This window comes from Magnolia sinica, chromosome 10 (assembly GCF_029962835.1).
Source record: "Magnolia sinica isolate HGM2019 chromosome 10, MsV1, whole genome shotgun sequence".
Lineage (NCBI taxonomy): Eukaryota > Viridiplantae > Streptophyta > Magnoliopsida > Magnoliales > Magnoliaceae > Magnolia > Magnolia sinica.
In genome coordinates, this window is record NC_080582.1 from 86,336,797 (window position 1) to 86,354,676 (window position 17,880).

A 17,880-nucleotide genomic window follows, 5' to 3' on the forward strand; every position below is an offset into this window, starting at 1 on the left:
CAATGATCATTATCGGTAATGATCGGATCCATCACTAATAGTCATGATCACAGGTGAAGATTGTTCTCTCTTTATATCTAAGCACTTAATTTTTCCTTTCTGATGATGATGTTAATATACATGAAAATATTCGGCTTGATGTGTTTAGATCTAAGCCCCCTTATTTTTCATTGGAAAATATAGAAAAACTTAGTACTTAGATACTCCCCATACTCAAATAAAGGTTGTGCATAACCTGAGTGGGAGTTTATTCTCCTACACCAAATGATGCATGCAACCATGTAATGGAAGGTTGCACGTTATATAAATTTATTCTTATAAAAGCATTAAATCTCATCTTAATTAGAGAACTTGATTGTTCTACACCGCCCATTCGGGTATGTGGACTTTCAGATCTCATTAAAATGTGTTAACTGCTTTTATACTTTGAAATTTTATATAACACGTAGAAATGCTGATGATTAGTGTCAATACCTTAGATCATAGCTAAGTAGTGATACTCATGCAATGTAGAGATGGCCTCCAAAGCGTTAATCGCTGAACAACTAAAAGGACAACATTTCGACGGCAACAACTACGAAGACTGGTCCCGCGCAGTGCGATGCCTTCTAGACGAGGACGACATATCTTACACACTCGATGTAGTTCAAGAGGAACCTATCCTGGCTGAAAACGGAAATTTACAAGAACATAGGGTTGCGATGACTCCCTATAATAAGTGGCGAAAATAAAATCGTTCAGCCCGTAATGTCCTTCTTAGCACTATGCACAAAGAACTCATACCTACGTATGAAGTGCATGAAACCGCTAAGGGAATCTGGGAAGCACTGACAGATGCCTATGCGCAGAAGTCAGATGCGAGAGTTAGGGCAATGGAATTGGAATTACAGGAGTATAGGATGCCTGTCGGCTGTCCCATCAAAGATCATATTCGTAAGATGGAGCAAATGATAGGTGCCCTTAGGAATGTTGGGTGCAAATTGACTGAAAATCAGAAGATTATAGCCATGCACCGTTCCTTGCCTGAATCTTGGGCCCAAATCAAAAGAATTCTGAACCATACTGATTCTATCACTACGTTCAGAGACTTTTGTGGCCACTTGGTACGTGAGGTTGAAATGAATGCAATTCAGCCAGGTTCGGCCAAGGCCTTTGTAGCAGAGACCCATAAGCGAAAAGCTAACAATAAACGGTCCAAAGCTCGCAAGAAGGCGAAAAAGAATAATCAAGAACAGAAGACCACAACACCTGCTCCAAATCTCAAGAAGGGGAATGGAAAGAAGAAGCAGAAAAAGACAAATGTAATCTGCTTTGTCTGTGGAAATTCCGGCCATTATGCTCGGCAGTGTGCCCACAAAAAGACGGTAATTTCTCAGTCACAAGATACTTTGTATGTAGGCGTTTGTTCTGAAATCCTTTCCGTTGATACTATATCTAACGAGTGGATTTTGGATTCAGGCGCAACAAAGCACGTGACACAGAGTCGTCGAGGACTCGAGGAATTCCAGCCTGTAGCCAAAGGAAGTTATAAGCTGTACATGGGCAATAACGCTGTTGAAGACGTACTAGGGATTGGCGTTCTCCATCTCCGTACGCGCATAGGGCAAACAATAATCCTTCGTGATACTCTTTTTGCACCGGGGATGCGTCGGAATTTAATTTCTGTTTCTAGGTTATTATTTGATGGTTTCGATATTCGATTTTCTGGAACTAGAGTTTCTATGAGACAAAATAACCTCATCTTTGCATGGGGAAATTTAATTTCAGATTTATTTATTCTAGACGTAGATTGTGATAATGCCTATATTGTCACGTCCCAAACTCGGAAAACGGGCTCACAAAATTCCCGATCGCCGAATCTAGTGCCGACAGCCTCCGTAGTGTCCCATTCTCGGATTCCGGCACTCTCATGCCAGATTCCGATCTTGGGATCCTACAAGGAGGATTTTCAGTAGAAATTTTTTTTTTGTAATAAAGCATAACCATAAGCATAACCAAGTCACAAAACAACATCACCACATATCCACTATATCGAAAACTTTTAAGTACAATGCAGAAAGGGAAATACAGGGTGATCAAAAGCTTCAAAATAAACTGATGTGCACTCCTGCCTCAGCGCTGCTGCTGTCCAACACTACCTGCACGCAACAAAAGCTTAGAGGGTACTGTAAGTGTGTGTGCAAGGCCAGCGCCAAGTGTACAATATCAGAGTAATGCGAAAATATGCTATAAGTCCATGAATGCTATCAGCTGTACCAACGCTATATGATGCAAGACATGAATGCTATCGGCCATACCAAGGCCATGCGATGCGAGGCCTATGTAGCCAAATGTCATATGCGAGATGCGGCTCAGCCCTCATCAAGTACACATATCGATTTCCTCTTGGATATCACCGGGTCTAATACACCTCACACTGACCGCCTCCCACTGATGCGCCACCAAGCAAGTGGAAGAGACCACACTATCCGCCCGACTCATTTGCCAATACCTGGCCCGTCGATAGCGGACTCATTTGCAGCTAGTCAAACCCTAGCTTATATACCCCTCACTCGGGCGGATAAGGCCACACCCCTTCCAACCGACCACGAAAAAGTGGGACGGCCTACCGGTATTCGGCACTCGGGCGCCGTGTATCCACTTGGCCTAGACGTTGGAGCATGTCCCTGGACCAAAATATTTCCAGGACTTTCACCCAAGGACATCCTAAGTGCCCACAATGCTAGAGCAAATATTCGGGATCCGATACGACCATCCACGATGTGCCTCGTGGAGGCCACGGCCCGATGTCGCTAGGGCATGCAAAGTGATCAAGTCACACATATGCGAATGCATGAGTCACATCGTCAAATCATGCGGAATCCTAGGCGTACCATGCACTCATGTGGGGGCACTCCGTCTCATAAGGAGTCCCGTAAATGTCACAGCCCAACGGCTTATGCTATGATCAAACATTCCTCATATCAAGCATACATATGATGCGTATGGGCATGTATTATGGAGCTATACTAAGCATGTTATAAAGTGATGAATTATCCCTACAATGCAGATGGGCCTAGAAGGCCTACACACCACAAGTACGACCTATCAATGGGCCCTAGGGAGAGTCGTAATGCGGACATTTAACCAACGTTATACTTGCAATGTGGACGTCAAACCAACATTGCTCCCAAGGCATAGCTTGCCACAAACCATGAAGAAATCATGCATTGCAATGGACCCTAAGGACAACCCGTTGGGCCTCGATCCATGGGCCTTAGGTACATCAAATGGGCCGTATCACATGGGCCGTACATTCATCAAATGAGCCTCATTAATGGGCCTTACCAACGGGCCTTATGTACATTGCAATGGGCTATAACCCATGTGCCTTAGAATATATCAGAATGGGCCTAATCACATGGGCTTTACATTCATCAATTGAGCCACATTAATGGGCCTTACCAACGGGCCTTATGTACATTGCAATGGGCTATAACCCATGGGCCTTTGAATGCATCACAATGGGCCTTGTAACATGGGCCTCAAATACATTGAATGGGCCCCATCACATGGGCCTTACATTTATACCAAGGTGGGCCACACCAAAATACAAGTGGTGATGATGATTTCCACCATTAAAATCCCTAAGGCCCACCAACAAATATATATTATATAATATAATATATAATATATACAATATAACATATATAATATAATATATATATATTTATATATATATATATATATATTATAATATAATATATAATATATACAATATAACATATATAATATAATATATATATATATATGTATATACACACACACCACACGCACGCACACACGCACACACACGCGCACAGCAGGGGGTCCCACCGTCCAGGGTGGACGGTGCGGACGAGCACATATAGCAAGGTAGGCCCCACCGTCTGTCGGGAAAACGCATACATCCTCGTGGGTCCCATGTGGGGCCCACCATAACGTTTATCTTCCATCCAACCCGTCACAAGGTCGACGGCCTAAGAAGAGGAAAATGAATTTCAGATCCAAACTTCGTGGCCCATAAAAGGGTTTCAATTGTAGTTTAACACCTTTTTTCTTGTGGTGTGGGGCGCACTGAGATGTATGTGCTGAATTTTGGAGGGGACCCACCTCAAGGGGTGGTCAACCTGACGGTCTGGATACAAAATATACATCATGGTGGGGCCACATGAGGGGCCGTGGGTCCCCGCACGGACGCCCGCCTACACGTGCGCCTGCGCCTCTGGGCGAAAGCTGCTGCCCTTATATCTAATTTTTTTTTTTTTAAAAACCTCTGTTTCAAGGTTTTCCATACGTGGGGCCCGCATCAGGAGATCCGAGCTCGCCATCGATCCCCATAGCTCAAGACAAGAAGGATGAGCCCAATATTCAATATATTTTGGTGAATAAAAACAGCAGTTGGATTTTTAACGGTAACCACCACTGTTTCTCATGCTATGGCCCACCAGTTACTCGGATCTGCTTCATTTTTCGGCTCAACGCCTAAAATGAACTCAAGAATGGAATGGACGGCATGGATTGATCTCATACATCAATGTGGGGTCCCCACAAGTGGACCACCTCAATAGGGTGTGAACCAAGCTGATATTTGTGCTTTCATTTCAGTCCAGGGATGTGCTACTGTGGGCCACCAAATGGATGAATGGTAAGGATAAAACATACATTAAGGTGGGGCCCATCCAAGTGGGTCACATGGCCACCCCATCACACACAAAGATAAATAAATAAATAAATAAAAGAGAGGGAGAGAGAGAGATAGAGAGAGAAATGGGACACGCATGATGGAGGGCTCCGCCACTATGAGCCCTCCCTTACAAGCAATCATACATCGAGTGGGTCCCATTGCATGTGGGCCCACCAAATCAAGGATCAACGGTGGAGATCCCTTCTCCACCAAAATGAAAGGTCTAGATGACCCTTTCCAAGCTAGAAAATAAACATCGTGATGGGGTTCATAGAGAATGGCCCCATCACGGAATGATCATGAAGATCAAGGTGGGCCATCGACCACATCTTAAGGTCCCAAGTGAGATCCATACCATTGATCGGTAGGCCTCACTTGGTCCATCATCAAAACATGAAAAACCTATCCTATAAGGCACCCACCGTCCGATCTTCTTGGTCCGATGGAAAGCCGACCTCCTTGAGCTTCACTTTGATGGGGGGAGATGAAGATTCAAGGGCTAAGATGGAAGATTTTGGGATGGAAAGTGGGCCACACTACTCACTTCTCTTTTTTCTCTCCTTGGAAAAAAAAATGGACGTGTGAGGCTTATGGGTTGCTTGGAATTGGTGTGAGAAAAGAGAAAGAGAGAGAGAGAGATAAGGAGAGGTGATGGGTGTGATGGGTGAGTGATGTGAGGTGAGGGATGGGTGAAGTGAGAGGTGGTTTGACTTTGGTGAGAAAAAGCATGGGTTGCTTTACTTGTGGAGAAAGGTGATGTGTACTTGACATGAGGTGATGGATGGGATTGATTGATGGGATCGATTTGACACATTGTAGAGATTCCCTTGGGATTGCAAATGCGCGGCGTTTTCTTCGAAATAAACGCCGGCTCACATCTTCCTGGGATCGGTACAAGAGACGCGGCGTTAGAACCGCGACGACGGTGCGGTCGCAAAGGTACAAGTCTCGAATTAAACCGACTCAAATCTACAACATACGACTTAGGGTCGATCGCAACGTCGATTATACGTCACAGGTTGTCGAAATTCGACAGGAAGGATCGCGGGACTCGATGGAACAGTACGGACTAGGATACGGGTCTTACAGCTCTCCCCACCTAATAAGAAATTTCGTCCTCGAAATTTGCACTACCATCACAACTCAACATAACTCATAAGAGAATAGGAAATATAATATCATATATAATCAAAACACATACATCATACAATCAAACATCGAAAAGATGGGGATAACGCTCTCGAATCTCCGCCTCGCGCTCCCAAGACGCCTCATCCACACTATGATGGCTCCACTGCACCTTCACCAGGGGAATGACCTTGGTCCTTCCGATCAAGGATACGAACCAGCTACTCAATGTAAGAAGCATCCTCACGAAGCTCTAACGTCTGCCAATCAATAACAGGAATGATGTTTGACCCACACTTCCTTAACATAGAGACATGAAAAATGTTATGGACGCCAGACAACTAAGATGGCAAGGTAAGCCGATAGGCCACCGCGCCAACGTGCCCAGTGATCTCGAAAGGTCTAATAAATCTCGGGGTAAGCTTACCCTTCACTCCAAAACGAACCATACCGTTCATGGGTGAGACCTTGAGACACACATAGTCTCCAATAGCAAACTCTAAGGGATGACACCGACAATCAGCGAAACTCTTCTGTCGGCTCTGAGCTGTGTGCATCCTATGCCTGATGATGCCGATAACCTTTGATGCCTGCTGCACAAGCTCGGAACCTAGGAGACGCCGCTCTCCAACCTCGGTCCAGCAACTTAGAGATCTGCACGATCTGCCATATAATGCCTCAAAAGGAGCCATGCCAATGGTCACCTGATAGTTTTTATTGTACGCGAACTCAGCTAATCGCAGGTGCTCGCCCCAACTACCCAGAAATCAATCGCGCGGGCAAGCATATCCTCAAGGATCCGGTTGACCCTCTCGGTCGGCCATCGGTCTGCGGATGATACGGGGTACTGAGCTGCAATTCACACCTGCTGGAAACTCCTTTAAAATTGAGATGTGAACCTTGGGTCTCGGTCAGATGAGACTAGAACACCGTGTAGTCTCACGATCTCATCAACAAACATCTTGCTGAGCGGTCCATATGCCAAGTCTCACGAATTCAAGAAAGTGTGCCGTTGCGACGGTCCACGATAACCCGGATAGCGTCATGACCACCGAGTCCTCGGCAAACCCATGACAAAATCGGTAGATATGTGCTCCCACTTCCACATCGGGACGCTCAAGGCTGCAATAGACAGGGGGTCTCCGATGATCGGCCTTGACACGCCGGCATGTGTCACACTCGGCCACAAAACGGCTATCTGGCGCTTCATCCCCGCCTCCCCATATCGCGATACATCTTCGTCGAGCCGGGGTGGATAGAGAATCGCGATTGATGTGCCTCGGTCATAAGATCTCGGCACACTGGAATATCCGGACACATAATCGGCCTCAAACGAAGTCCACCATCGTAACCAATCGCCAATCCTCGACTCTCGGATGCCTGCCGGGCTCGAAAGTGGACCTCTCACCCGCGACAAGAGAGGGTTAATCGACAGGTTCGATAACTGAACGAGACCAAAATTAAAGTTGTACTTCGCTATATCCTCGAGCATCCTTCATTCCTGAATCATCATGTACGCCACCTCGTGGCTGACGGCTGAAGGCATCCGCCACCACGTTCGCCTTGCCGGGGCTCGAGATCAAAATCATAGTCCTTCGGGAGCTCCATCCAGCGTCTCTTCAGCTCGGACAGAGAGAACAAATACTTCAAGCTCTTGTGGTCGGAGAAGAGCTCGAACCTCACCCCATAAAGATAGTGTCTCCACACCTTCGGTGCGAAGATACTGCCAACTCCAAATCATGCGTAGGGTAGTTCAGCTCATGCTTAAGCTGGCGAGACGCATAAGCCACCGGTTTCCCGTGCCGCACAGGACAACACCCAAACCAACTCGCGAGGCATCTAAATACAACAAATCCATCACTCCCGGAGGAAGAGTGAGGACGGAGCGGCCGTGAGGCGGTCCTTCCATAAATGCCTGCTCACAAGTATCGCTCCACACGAACTCGGCACCCTTCCTAGTCAACCTGCGAGAGAATCCCTCAATAAAACGTCGGTAGTAGCCCGCTAAACCAAGAAAACTACGGATCTCGGATGCGTTCTTGGCTGGCCCCACTGACGCACGGCATCAATCTTTGAGGGGTCCACGGCGAACCTGCCTCGTCACCACATGACCGAGGAACTTCACCTCCTCGCCAAAACTCGCACTTCTCCCGCTTAGCTGGTGTGCACGGAGGGTCCGCAAGGTAATCTCCAGATGCGGCTCATGCTCCTCACGGGTCCTCGAATAGATCAATGTCGCGATGAACACCACAACAAAGGGTCGAGATATGGACAAGACCTCGTTCATCAACCCCGGGGCGCATTGGTCACAAGGACATGACCGAACTCAAAATGACCATAGCGAGTCCTAAAGGTCTTGGGATATCCTCATCTCGAACCCGAACTCGATGATAACCGGACCCAAGTCTATCTTCGAAAGAACTGCACAGCCGATCAAACAAATCATCGATCCTAGCGGGTACTTATTCTTGATTGTGACCTTGTTGAGCTCCGGTAATCTACGCAAAGCCTCCGAGCCATCCTTCTTCTTCACGAAAGTACCGGTGCGCGAACCGCTCGGACGGATAAAGCCTAACTCGCGCAACTCGTCCAACTGCTTTCTCCCAACTCCAACGGTGCCATACGATGGGGCCTTTGAAATAGGCGCGGCGGCACAAGATCAATCTGGAACTCGGTCGGCGAGGTGGTAACCCCGGAATCTCCTGGAATACATCGGAAAACCACAAACAATCGGCAGCTGGTCTCAGCTGGTTCCTCAACGGCACACGATAAGAAAGAAAGCGGCTCTCCTCGGCTTGGCAACAAATGGAACTGACCCGCAGGTATTAAAAGTGTCCTCCGCTCCAATACGGCATGATACTCGGCGAGCCAATCCATGCCCAAGATAACATCAAAATCGGACATCGGCAATACGAATAGGTCCGCAGACAAAAAGATAACCAGAACCGGGCAAGACGAGCAAAATCGGTTTAGTGGTCTTCCCAAGGGCGTCGATATGATCAATCCCTCCGGACTCCATCGGCAAACCGGTCGATCGACAAAAATCAGCGGCCACAAAGAAATGTGACCCGAGTCAAATAATACACGTGCAATGCATGCAAAAAAGGAGAGTACCCTCGGCGACCCCTCAGGATGACAGCTGCTGCGCGGCATAAAATCTACCCGAGCTGCTGGGAGGTGCAGTCCCCTCGAGGTCTCTGCGGATTTGCGCCCGTGGCGGCCGACCGCCTCTGCTGTGGGGAGGCCCAGGGGGTGATGTGGGCTGCCTTTGGTGGTGGGCCGTGGAGGCGTGCGGTGTCTGAGGCTGCTGCCTTTGTGGATGGGGCGACCGCACCGCGATGTCCCGTCTACCGCACCCAAAGCAAGTACCGGTAAATGGTCCAGGGGTACTGTCGGTGCTCGAAATGCTCGGCGGGTCGTGCGTCGCTGCTGGAAACTACCAGAGGGCGCCTTCCTCTTCTGATCTCCCCTCTGTTCACGGGCTCTCTACAAACTAGCCCAATCTGCCTCATAAATCTGTGCCCTCTCCATGATCTGCTCAAATGTTAGAAGCATGTGTCTGATTACATAGCTCATGAGGGCAGGACGCAAGCTGTTCTCAAAATGGCGGGCCTTTCGCCCCTCATCATCAACAAGATATGTCGCGAATCTTGATAGCGTGATGAAACGTGCATCATACTGGGACACAGTCATGTCTCCCTAGACTAGAGTCTCAAACTCTAATGCGCACTACTGGCGCACATGCTCAGGAAAGAACTTTTAGTCAAACCGTTCTACAAAGTCCTCCCAGGTCCATACAAAATTGGCCGCTACCGATCGGGCGACAGATGCCCACCAATGCTGAGCCTCACCTGAAGAAGGAATACAGCTAATGGGACTCGTTGCTGGGTCGTACATCTCATGGTGTTAAATATCTTCTCCACCTCGGAGCACCATATCTCTACTGCAGTAGAGTCTGGCTCGTCCTAAAAATCGGGGGATCGTGCTGTCGAAAGTCCTTGAGAAGGGTGCTCGCACGCTCTTGCGCAACCTCAGCTAGTGTTACAGTGGGACACCTACTCTGCCCCTAAAGAATAGAGGTCATCGCCTGCAACATTTGCTGAAGCTGGGTGGCACTCACAGGTACGGTCAGATCCGCACCGGTCTTATGTAGAGGAGTGGTCGCAGGTGGCGGAGGGGGATTCGCTCGGGTCGATCTTCTAGCCATTTGTCCTGCAGGAAGGAACAAGGGCCTATCAGCCTTGAGAATTCTCGAAGGCATGAAGGTTAAGGGTCTAAGTCGAAAAATCGCGAAGTTATTCCGACTTGGAACCTATACATTTTAAGTTCATAGCAGATATGTGATGTGATCCTCATGTATTCCCAAGTTATGCTCTGATACCAACTTCTGTCACGTCCTAAACTCGGAAAACGGGCTCACAAAATTCCCGATCGCCGAATCTAGTGCCGACAGCCTCCGTAGTGTCCCATTCTCGGATTCCGGCACTCTCATGCCAGATTCCGATCCTGGGATCCTACAAGGAGGATTTTCAGTAGAATTTTTTTTTTTGTAATAGAGCATAACCATAAGCATAACCAAGTCACAAAACAACATCACCACATATCCACTATATCGAAAACTTTTAAGTACAATGCGTATAAAAGGGAAATACAGGGTGATCAAAAGCTTCAACACTCCTGCCTCAGCGCTGCTGCGATCCAATGCCACTTGCACGCAACGGGCGTGCATAAGCTTACAAAAGCTTAGAGGGTGGTGTAAGTGTGTATGCAAGGCAAGCATCAAGTGTACAATATCAGAGTAATGCGAAAATATACGATAAGTTTATAAATGCTATCAGTTGTATGATGCCAGGCATGAATGTTATCGGCCATACCAAGGCCATGCGATGCGAGGCCTATGTAGCCAAATGTCAAATGTGAGATGCAAAGCAAGCATGTCGGTCCTTATCAAGTACACATATCAGTACAGTTCCTCTCTGAATATCACCAGGGACTAGTACACCTCACACTGACTGCCTCCTCCCTAGCTGTACAGTCAAGTAAGTGGAAGAGACCACACTATCCGCCTCGTCGATAGCGGACTCATTTGCGGGCTGCTCAGGCTAGCTTATAGCCCCCTCACTCGGGCGGATAAGGCCACACCCCCTTCCAAACGACCACGAACGTGGGAGACGCGGCCTCTTGGTATTCGGCACTCGGGCGCTCGTGTATCCACTCGGCCTGATGTTGGAGCATCTCCGTACCAAAAAGTTTTGGACTTTCACCCAAGGACATCCTAAGTGCCCACAATGCTAGAGCCAATATTTCCGTTCCATCCGACCATCCACGATGTGTGTGTGGCCCCGATGTCGCTAGGGCATGCGGTGATCAAGTCACACATATGCGGTGCATGAGTCACATCGTCAAATCATGCTGCACCGCGTACCATGCACTCATGTGGGGGCACTCCGTCTCATAAGGAGTCGTAAATGTCGATCAACCATTTCTCATATCAAGCATACATATGATGCGTATGGGCATGTATTATGGAGCTATACTAAGCATGTTATAAAGTGATGAATTATCCCTACAATGCAGATGGGCCTAGAAGGCCTACACACCACAAGTACGACCTATCAATGGGCCCTAGGGAGAGTCGTAATGCGGACATTTAACCAACGTTATACTTGCAATGTGGACGTCAAACCAACATTGCTCCCAAGGCATAGCTTGCCACAAACCATGAAGAAATCATGCATTGCAATGGACCCTAAGGACAACCCGTTGGGCCTCGATCCATGGGCCTTAGGTACATCAAATGGGTCGTATCACATGGGCCGTACATTCATCAAATGAGCCTCATTAATGGGCCTTACCAACGGGCCTTATGTACATTGCAATGGGCTATAACCCATGTGCCTTAGAATATATCAGAATGGGCCTAATCACATGGGCTTTACATTCATCAATTGAGCCACATTAATGGGCCTTACCAACGGGCCTTATGTACATTGCAATGGGCTATAACCCATGGGCCTTTGAATGCATCACAATGGGCCTTGTAACATGGGCCTCAAATACATTGAATGGGCCCCATCACATGGGCCTTACATTTATACCAAGGTGGGCCACACCAAAATACAAGTGGTGATGATGATTTCCACCATTAAAATCCCTAAGGCCCACCAACAAATATATATTATATAATATAATATATAATATATACAATATAACATATATAATATAATATATATATATTTATATATATATATATATATATTATAATATAATATATAATATATTAAATATAACATATATAATATAATATATATATATATATTATATACACACACACCACACGCACGCCGTGGGACATGGTGGGTCCCACCGTCCGGGGTGGACGGTGGGACACACAATAAAGAGGCCCCACCGTGCTGCCGGTGGCGGCCATACATCCCTGTGGGTCCCATGTGGGGCCCACCATAACGTTTATCTTCCATCCAACCCGTTCACAAGGTCGCACGGGCCTGGAAGAAGAGGAAAAATGAATTTCAGCTTGATCCGAAACTTCTGTGGCCCATAAAAGGGTTTCAATGGTAGAGTTCAATCACCTGCTGTTTTCTTGTGGTGTGGTCCTCAGGTCGGGCCGATTTTTGGAGGGGACCCACCTCAAGGGGTGGTCTACCTCATGGACGGCGTGGATACAAAATATACATCATGGTGGGGCCCACATGAGGGGCCGTGGGTCCCTGCACGGACGCCCGCCTACACGTGCGCCTGCGCCTCTGGCGCTGTCAGCGGCAGCAGCGAAAGCTGCTGCCCTTATATCTAATTTTTTTTTTTTTTTTGAAAAACCTCTGTTCTCAAGGTTTTCCATACGTGGGGCCCGCATCAGGGAGATCTGAGCTCGCCATCGATCCCCATAGCTCAAGACAAGAAGGATGAGCCCAATATTCAATATATTTTGGTGAATAAAAACAGCAGTTGGATTTTTAACGGTAACCACCACTGTTTCTCATGCTATGGCCCACCAGTTACTCGGATCTGCTTCATTTTTCGGCTCAACGCCTAAAATGAACTCAAGAATGGAATGGACGGCATGGATTGATCTCATACATCAATGTGGGGTCCCCACAAGTGGACCACCTCAATAGGGTGTGAACCAAGCTGATATTTGTGCTTTCATTTCAGTCCAGGGACGGCCTATGCACAGGGCGTGCACAAGGTGGGCCTTGCTCCTGTGGGCCACCAAATGGATGAATGGTAAGGATAAAACATACATTAAGGTGGGGCCCATCCAAGTGGGTCACATGGCCACCCCATCACACACAAAGATAAATAAATAAAAGAGAGGGAGAGAGAGAGATAGAGAGAGAAATGGGACACGCATGATGGAGGGCTCCGCCACTATGAGCCCTCCCTTACAAGCAATCATACATCGAGTGGGTCCCATTGCATGTGGGCCCACCAAATCAAGGATCAACGGTGGAGATCCCTTCTCCACCAAAATGAAAGGTCTAGATGACCCTTTACAAGCTAGAAAATAGACATCATGATGGGGTTCATAGAGAATGGCCCCATCACGGAATGATCATGAAGATCAAGGTGGGCCATCGACCACATCTTAAGGTCCCAAGTGAGATCCATACCATTGATCGGTAGGCCTCACTTGGTCCATCATCAAAACATGAAAAACCTATCCTATAAGGCACCCACCGTCCGATCTTCTTGGTCCGATGGAAAGCCGACCTCCTTGTGCTTCACTTTGATGGTGGGAGATGAAGATTCAAGGGCTAAGATGGAAGATTTTGGGATGGAAAGTGGGCCACACTACTCACTTCTCTTTTTCTCTCCTTGGAAAAAAAAAATGGACGTGTGAGGCTTATGGGTTGCTTGGAATTGGTATGAGAATAGAGAAAGAGAGAGAGAGGGAGATAAGGAGAGGTGATGGGTGTGATGGGTGAGTGATGTGAGGTGAGGGATGGGTGAAGTGAGAGGTGGTTTGACTTTGGTGAGAAAAAGCATGGGTTGCTTTACTTGTGGAGAAAGGTGATGTGTACTTGACATGAGGTGATGGATGGGATTGATTGATGGGATCGATTTGACACATTGTAGAGATTCCCTTGGGATTGCAAATGCGCGGCGTTTTCTTCGAAATAAACGCCGGCTCACATCTTCCTGCCAGGGTATCGGATCGGTACAAGAGACGCGGCGTTAGAACCGCGACGACGGTGCGGTCGCAAAGGTACAAGTCTCGAATTAAACCGACTCAAATCTACAACATACGACTTAGGGTCGATCGCAACGTCGATTATACGTCGCAGGTTGTCGAAATTCGACAGGAAGGATCGCGGGACTCGATGGAACAGTACGGACTAGGATACGGGTCTTACACATATTGCTTTATCTGCTATATCGAATAAAAATGTAGTATCTGAATCTCAAAAATGGCACGCGAGGTTAGGTCACATTGGAAAGGATCGTATGACAAGACTAGTACGTTCTGGTCTGTTAGACTCCTTATCCAAAGTTGATTTGCCATTTTGTGAACATTGTGTGTCCGGGAAGACATCGAAGAAACCATTTCCCAAAGCGGCTAGGTCTAAGGGCACACTTGAGATAATCCATTCAGATATCTGTGGACCATTTAATGTACATGCCAGAAACGGATGTCAATACTTTGTCACTTTCATTGACGATTACTCGCGCTATGGATATGTGTATCTCATCTCATACAAATCTGATGCTTTTGATTGTTTTCTTAAATATAAAGCTGATGACAACAAAATGGTGTTGCAGAAAGAAGGAATAGGACACTATTGGACATGGTTAAATCGATGATGGCACAAGCCAATCTCTCTACCACATTTTAGGGAGACGCACTGTTAACAGCCGTCTACGTCCTTAATAGAGTCCCATCCAAAACCATTCCTAAGACTCCATATGAGATGTGGTCTGGGAGGACTCCTTCTTTAGCCCATCTACGCCCTTGGGGATCATTGGCATATGTTTTGCTACCTACTCAACATAGAGGTAAACTTGATAGTAAAACCATTGAATGCGTGTTCATTAGGTACCCTATGCATTCAAAGGGATACGTTCTAGTTTATGAGGACCATGGACGATGGATTGAGATAGAATCCCGAGACGTGACCTTCGTTGAAGATAGATACCCAAGCCGAATAAAGCAAAAGGTTCCAATAGAACTTTTTGAAATACCCGCTGTATCTCAGGAGAGTGGGAATTCTGCTCCTCACGATGAAGATGCTCCTATAGTTCACCAGGACAGTGGGAGGACATCTCAGCAGGCTCCTGAGTTACGTCGAAGCGAATTACGTCGAAGCGAAAGAGGATTGATTCCCCGAAGATACTTCGATATTGAGGGGCAAACATTCTCTTGCGTTGTAGTTGATGATGATGAACCTGATTCATATCAGGATGCATTATTATCTTCTAACTCGGCCGATTGGGTAAATGCTATGGACGAATCAGAGGCGTGGGACCAGCTGGATCACCATTATCTTCTCACAGGTGCTTAAGTACTAAGTGACCACCTGACTAGTACTCAATAACCCAAGCTTTGCAATGCCTGTCCTAGTCCGCATGACCACACCGGATGGAGTTAAATCTCGACCTGGAGTACTCGGCCAACATACGCACTTATCCAACTTATCGAGTTATTCTGAAAACTTGATTTTTCACAAACTTCGAATAAAACCAATTCAAAGCAATACTTATATATATATATATATATATATATATGCTTTTTAAGAAAAATACTGTTTGCAAAAGTCTAATAAAAACAACTCGATACTGCCGGCGGATAAGTCTTCAAGTGCGTATTTATAGTTCTAGAAACTTGGTGTAGCTGTCACGGGATCTTCCCCACGCAGATGTGTAATTTGGAATTAATCAAGCTGCTTTCCTAGCGTAACTGAGTCTGGCCAATCAAGGACCTTTCGTCATCGTACACTAAAGTAGCAACACTCAATCTCATCCTCATATACACAAGAGGAGGGTAGCTAAGGACACAAAGAGTCACCTATGGGACTGGCTACTCGCACGTTGCAATGATTAGATCGAATCAAAGCAATCTGTAGGTAATAGGTCCCAGCACGTGGCTACAATCCACGTCGTAAAGTAGACAATACTAGGTGAATGTCGGGTCTACAATACGCAGGTCATTCTACATAAGGTACGACTCATCTCATAACCTCATAACCTGGCTTTAATTTCAGGCCATAACATTGATCGCATGTAACGGAATGGTGCGATTATGTTATTCGACTTTATCAGTCTCATCTTCAATCTTTATAAGATTGTAGGCGGATACGACTCACTCATATCCTCATCCTTTATTATTCACAATAAAGGGAAGTTCATACCTCAATGTATAAACATAGCCCTAAATGTACCTCTCTTGTATATTCAAGGTTGGTCAACCCGTGCGAGTAGGTGACCGGCTTGCCGACAAAAATAGAAATCCTTCATGATTTCAAGGTAAATGCTGATGATCTTCATACCTAGTAATATTAGTGTTCAATACTGAATAAAAAGGAATATATTATTCATTAATGAAAGATCAAAGGTACTACAAAACAAGTACATCAGTCAAGCTTTCTTCAATCCCATCTGCCTGACGTGAACCTGAAATAGATCTCTAGCTATAGGTTTCGTCATGGGATCAGCCATCATCTCCTTAGTAGGAATGTAGCTGAGGGCGACCTTCTTATCTCTCACTTGATCACGGACGTAATGATACTTGATCTCAATGTGCTTAGATTTCTGGTGGTGTTTAGGGTCCTTTGCCAAGTCAATAGCAGCATTGTCTATCTTCAAATATAGCAACACTCGGTACAACACCCAGACTCAATAGAAATCTGCGAACCCATATACACTCCTGAACTGCAGCACAACATGCAATGTACTCTGCCTCCATAGATGAAAGAGCTGTGAATGTCTGTTTCTTACTCGACCATGAGATAGCTCCTCCTCCGAGTAAGAATACGTATCCTGAAGTAGACTTTCCCTCGTCGGTGTCATTACCCCAAGCAGCATCTGAATATCCTTTAAGCTCGAGGCTAATGCCTTCATAACACAACAGTAGGTCTTTTGTTCCTCTGAGATAGCGGAATATACGTTTGACGGCTTGCCAATGAGACTGTCCCGGGTTACTCTGATAACGGCTGACTATGCCAACTGCATAGCTAATATCCAGTCTAGTGCAAAGCATAACATACATTAAACTCCCTACTGCGCTTGCATAAGGTACTGAGGACATAGTCAATTTCTCGGCTTCAGTCTGGGGACACGATTTCCTGTCTAGCTTGGTAGCTTTATCCATAGGGGTTTCAACAGCTTTTGAATTTTCCATCCTGAACCGCTCTAAGATCTTTTGTATATAGGTTGCTTGAGACAAGCCTAAAAATTTCTTAGGGCGATCCCTGATGATTTTTACCCCAAGAATAAAGTTGGCTTCACCGAGGTCTTTCATCTCAAAGTTCGAGAATAGCCAATCTTTAGTCAATATTAACAATTGCATGTCATTACCAGCTAACAGGATATCGTCTACATATAGAGATAGTATCAGAAAAGATCTTCCAGACCGTTTTATATATACACAATGATCTTCTTCACTCATCGTGAATCCAAAAGTGGTGATGGCCAAGTGGAACCTCATGTACCACTGTCTTGAAGATTGCTTCAGCCCATAGATAGATTTTAGCAACTTGCAGACTTTCTTCAGATGCTTTTTGTCCACATAACCCATGGGTTGTTGCATGTATATCTCTTCTTCCAAGTCACCATTTAAGAATGCGGTCTTTACATCCATCTGATATAACTCTAAGTCTAAACTTGCAACAATGGACAAGATCATGCGGATTGAAGAGAACTTTGCAACAGGTGAAAAGGTCTCCTCGTAATCAATGCCTTCTTGCTGTGTAAAACCTTTAGCAACTAATCGTGCTTTATACTTGTCCACTGTACCATCTGCCTTTCTTTTGATCTTAAGTACCCATTTATTACCTATCGCTTTGCGATTGGAAGGCAGATCAACAAGTTCCCAG

At 46.2% G+C, this 17,880-nt stretch overlaps 1 protein-coding gene across 1 annotated transcript; it reads left to right on the forward strand.

Moving 5' to 3' along the window:
* Nucleotides 1-654: 654 nt before the first annotated feature.
* Nucleotides 655-1,703, forward strand: LOC131257589 (uncharacterized). Its single transcript, XM_058258371.1, has 2 exons — nt 655-1,364; nt 1,459-1,703. Exons 1-2 carry the CDS (start codon nt 765-767, stop codon nt 1,474-1,476), a joined length of 618 nt encoding a protein of 205 aa, XP_058114354.1. The 5' UTR covers nt 655-764; the 3' UTR covers nt 1,477-1,703.
* Nucleotides 1,704-17,880: the final 16,177 nt, after the last annotated feature.

Bases quoted from the DNA above. Each gene is read 5' to 3' on its own strand.
- LOC131257589 (XM_058258371.1), top strand. From the start codon at position 765: ATGCACAAAGAACTCATACCTACGTATGAAGTGCATGAAACCGCTAAG.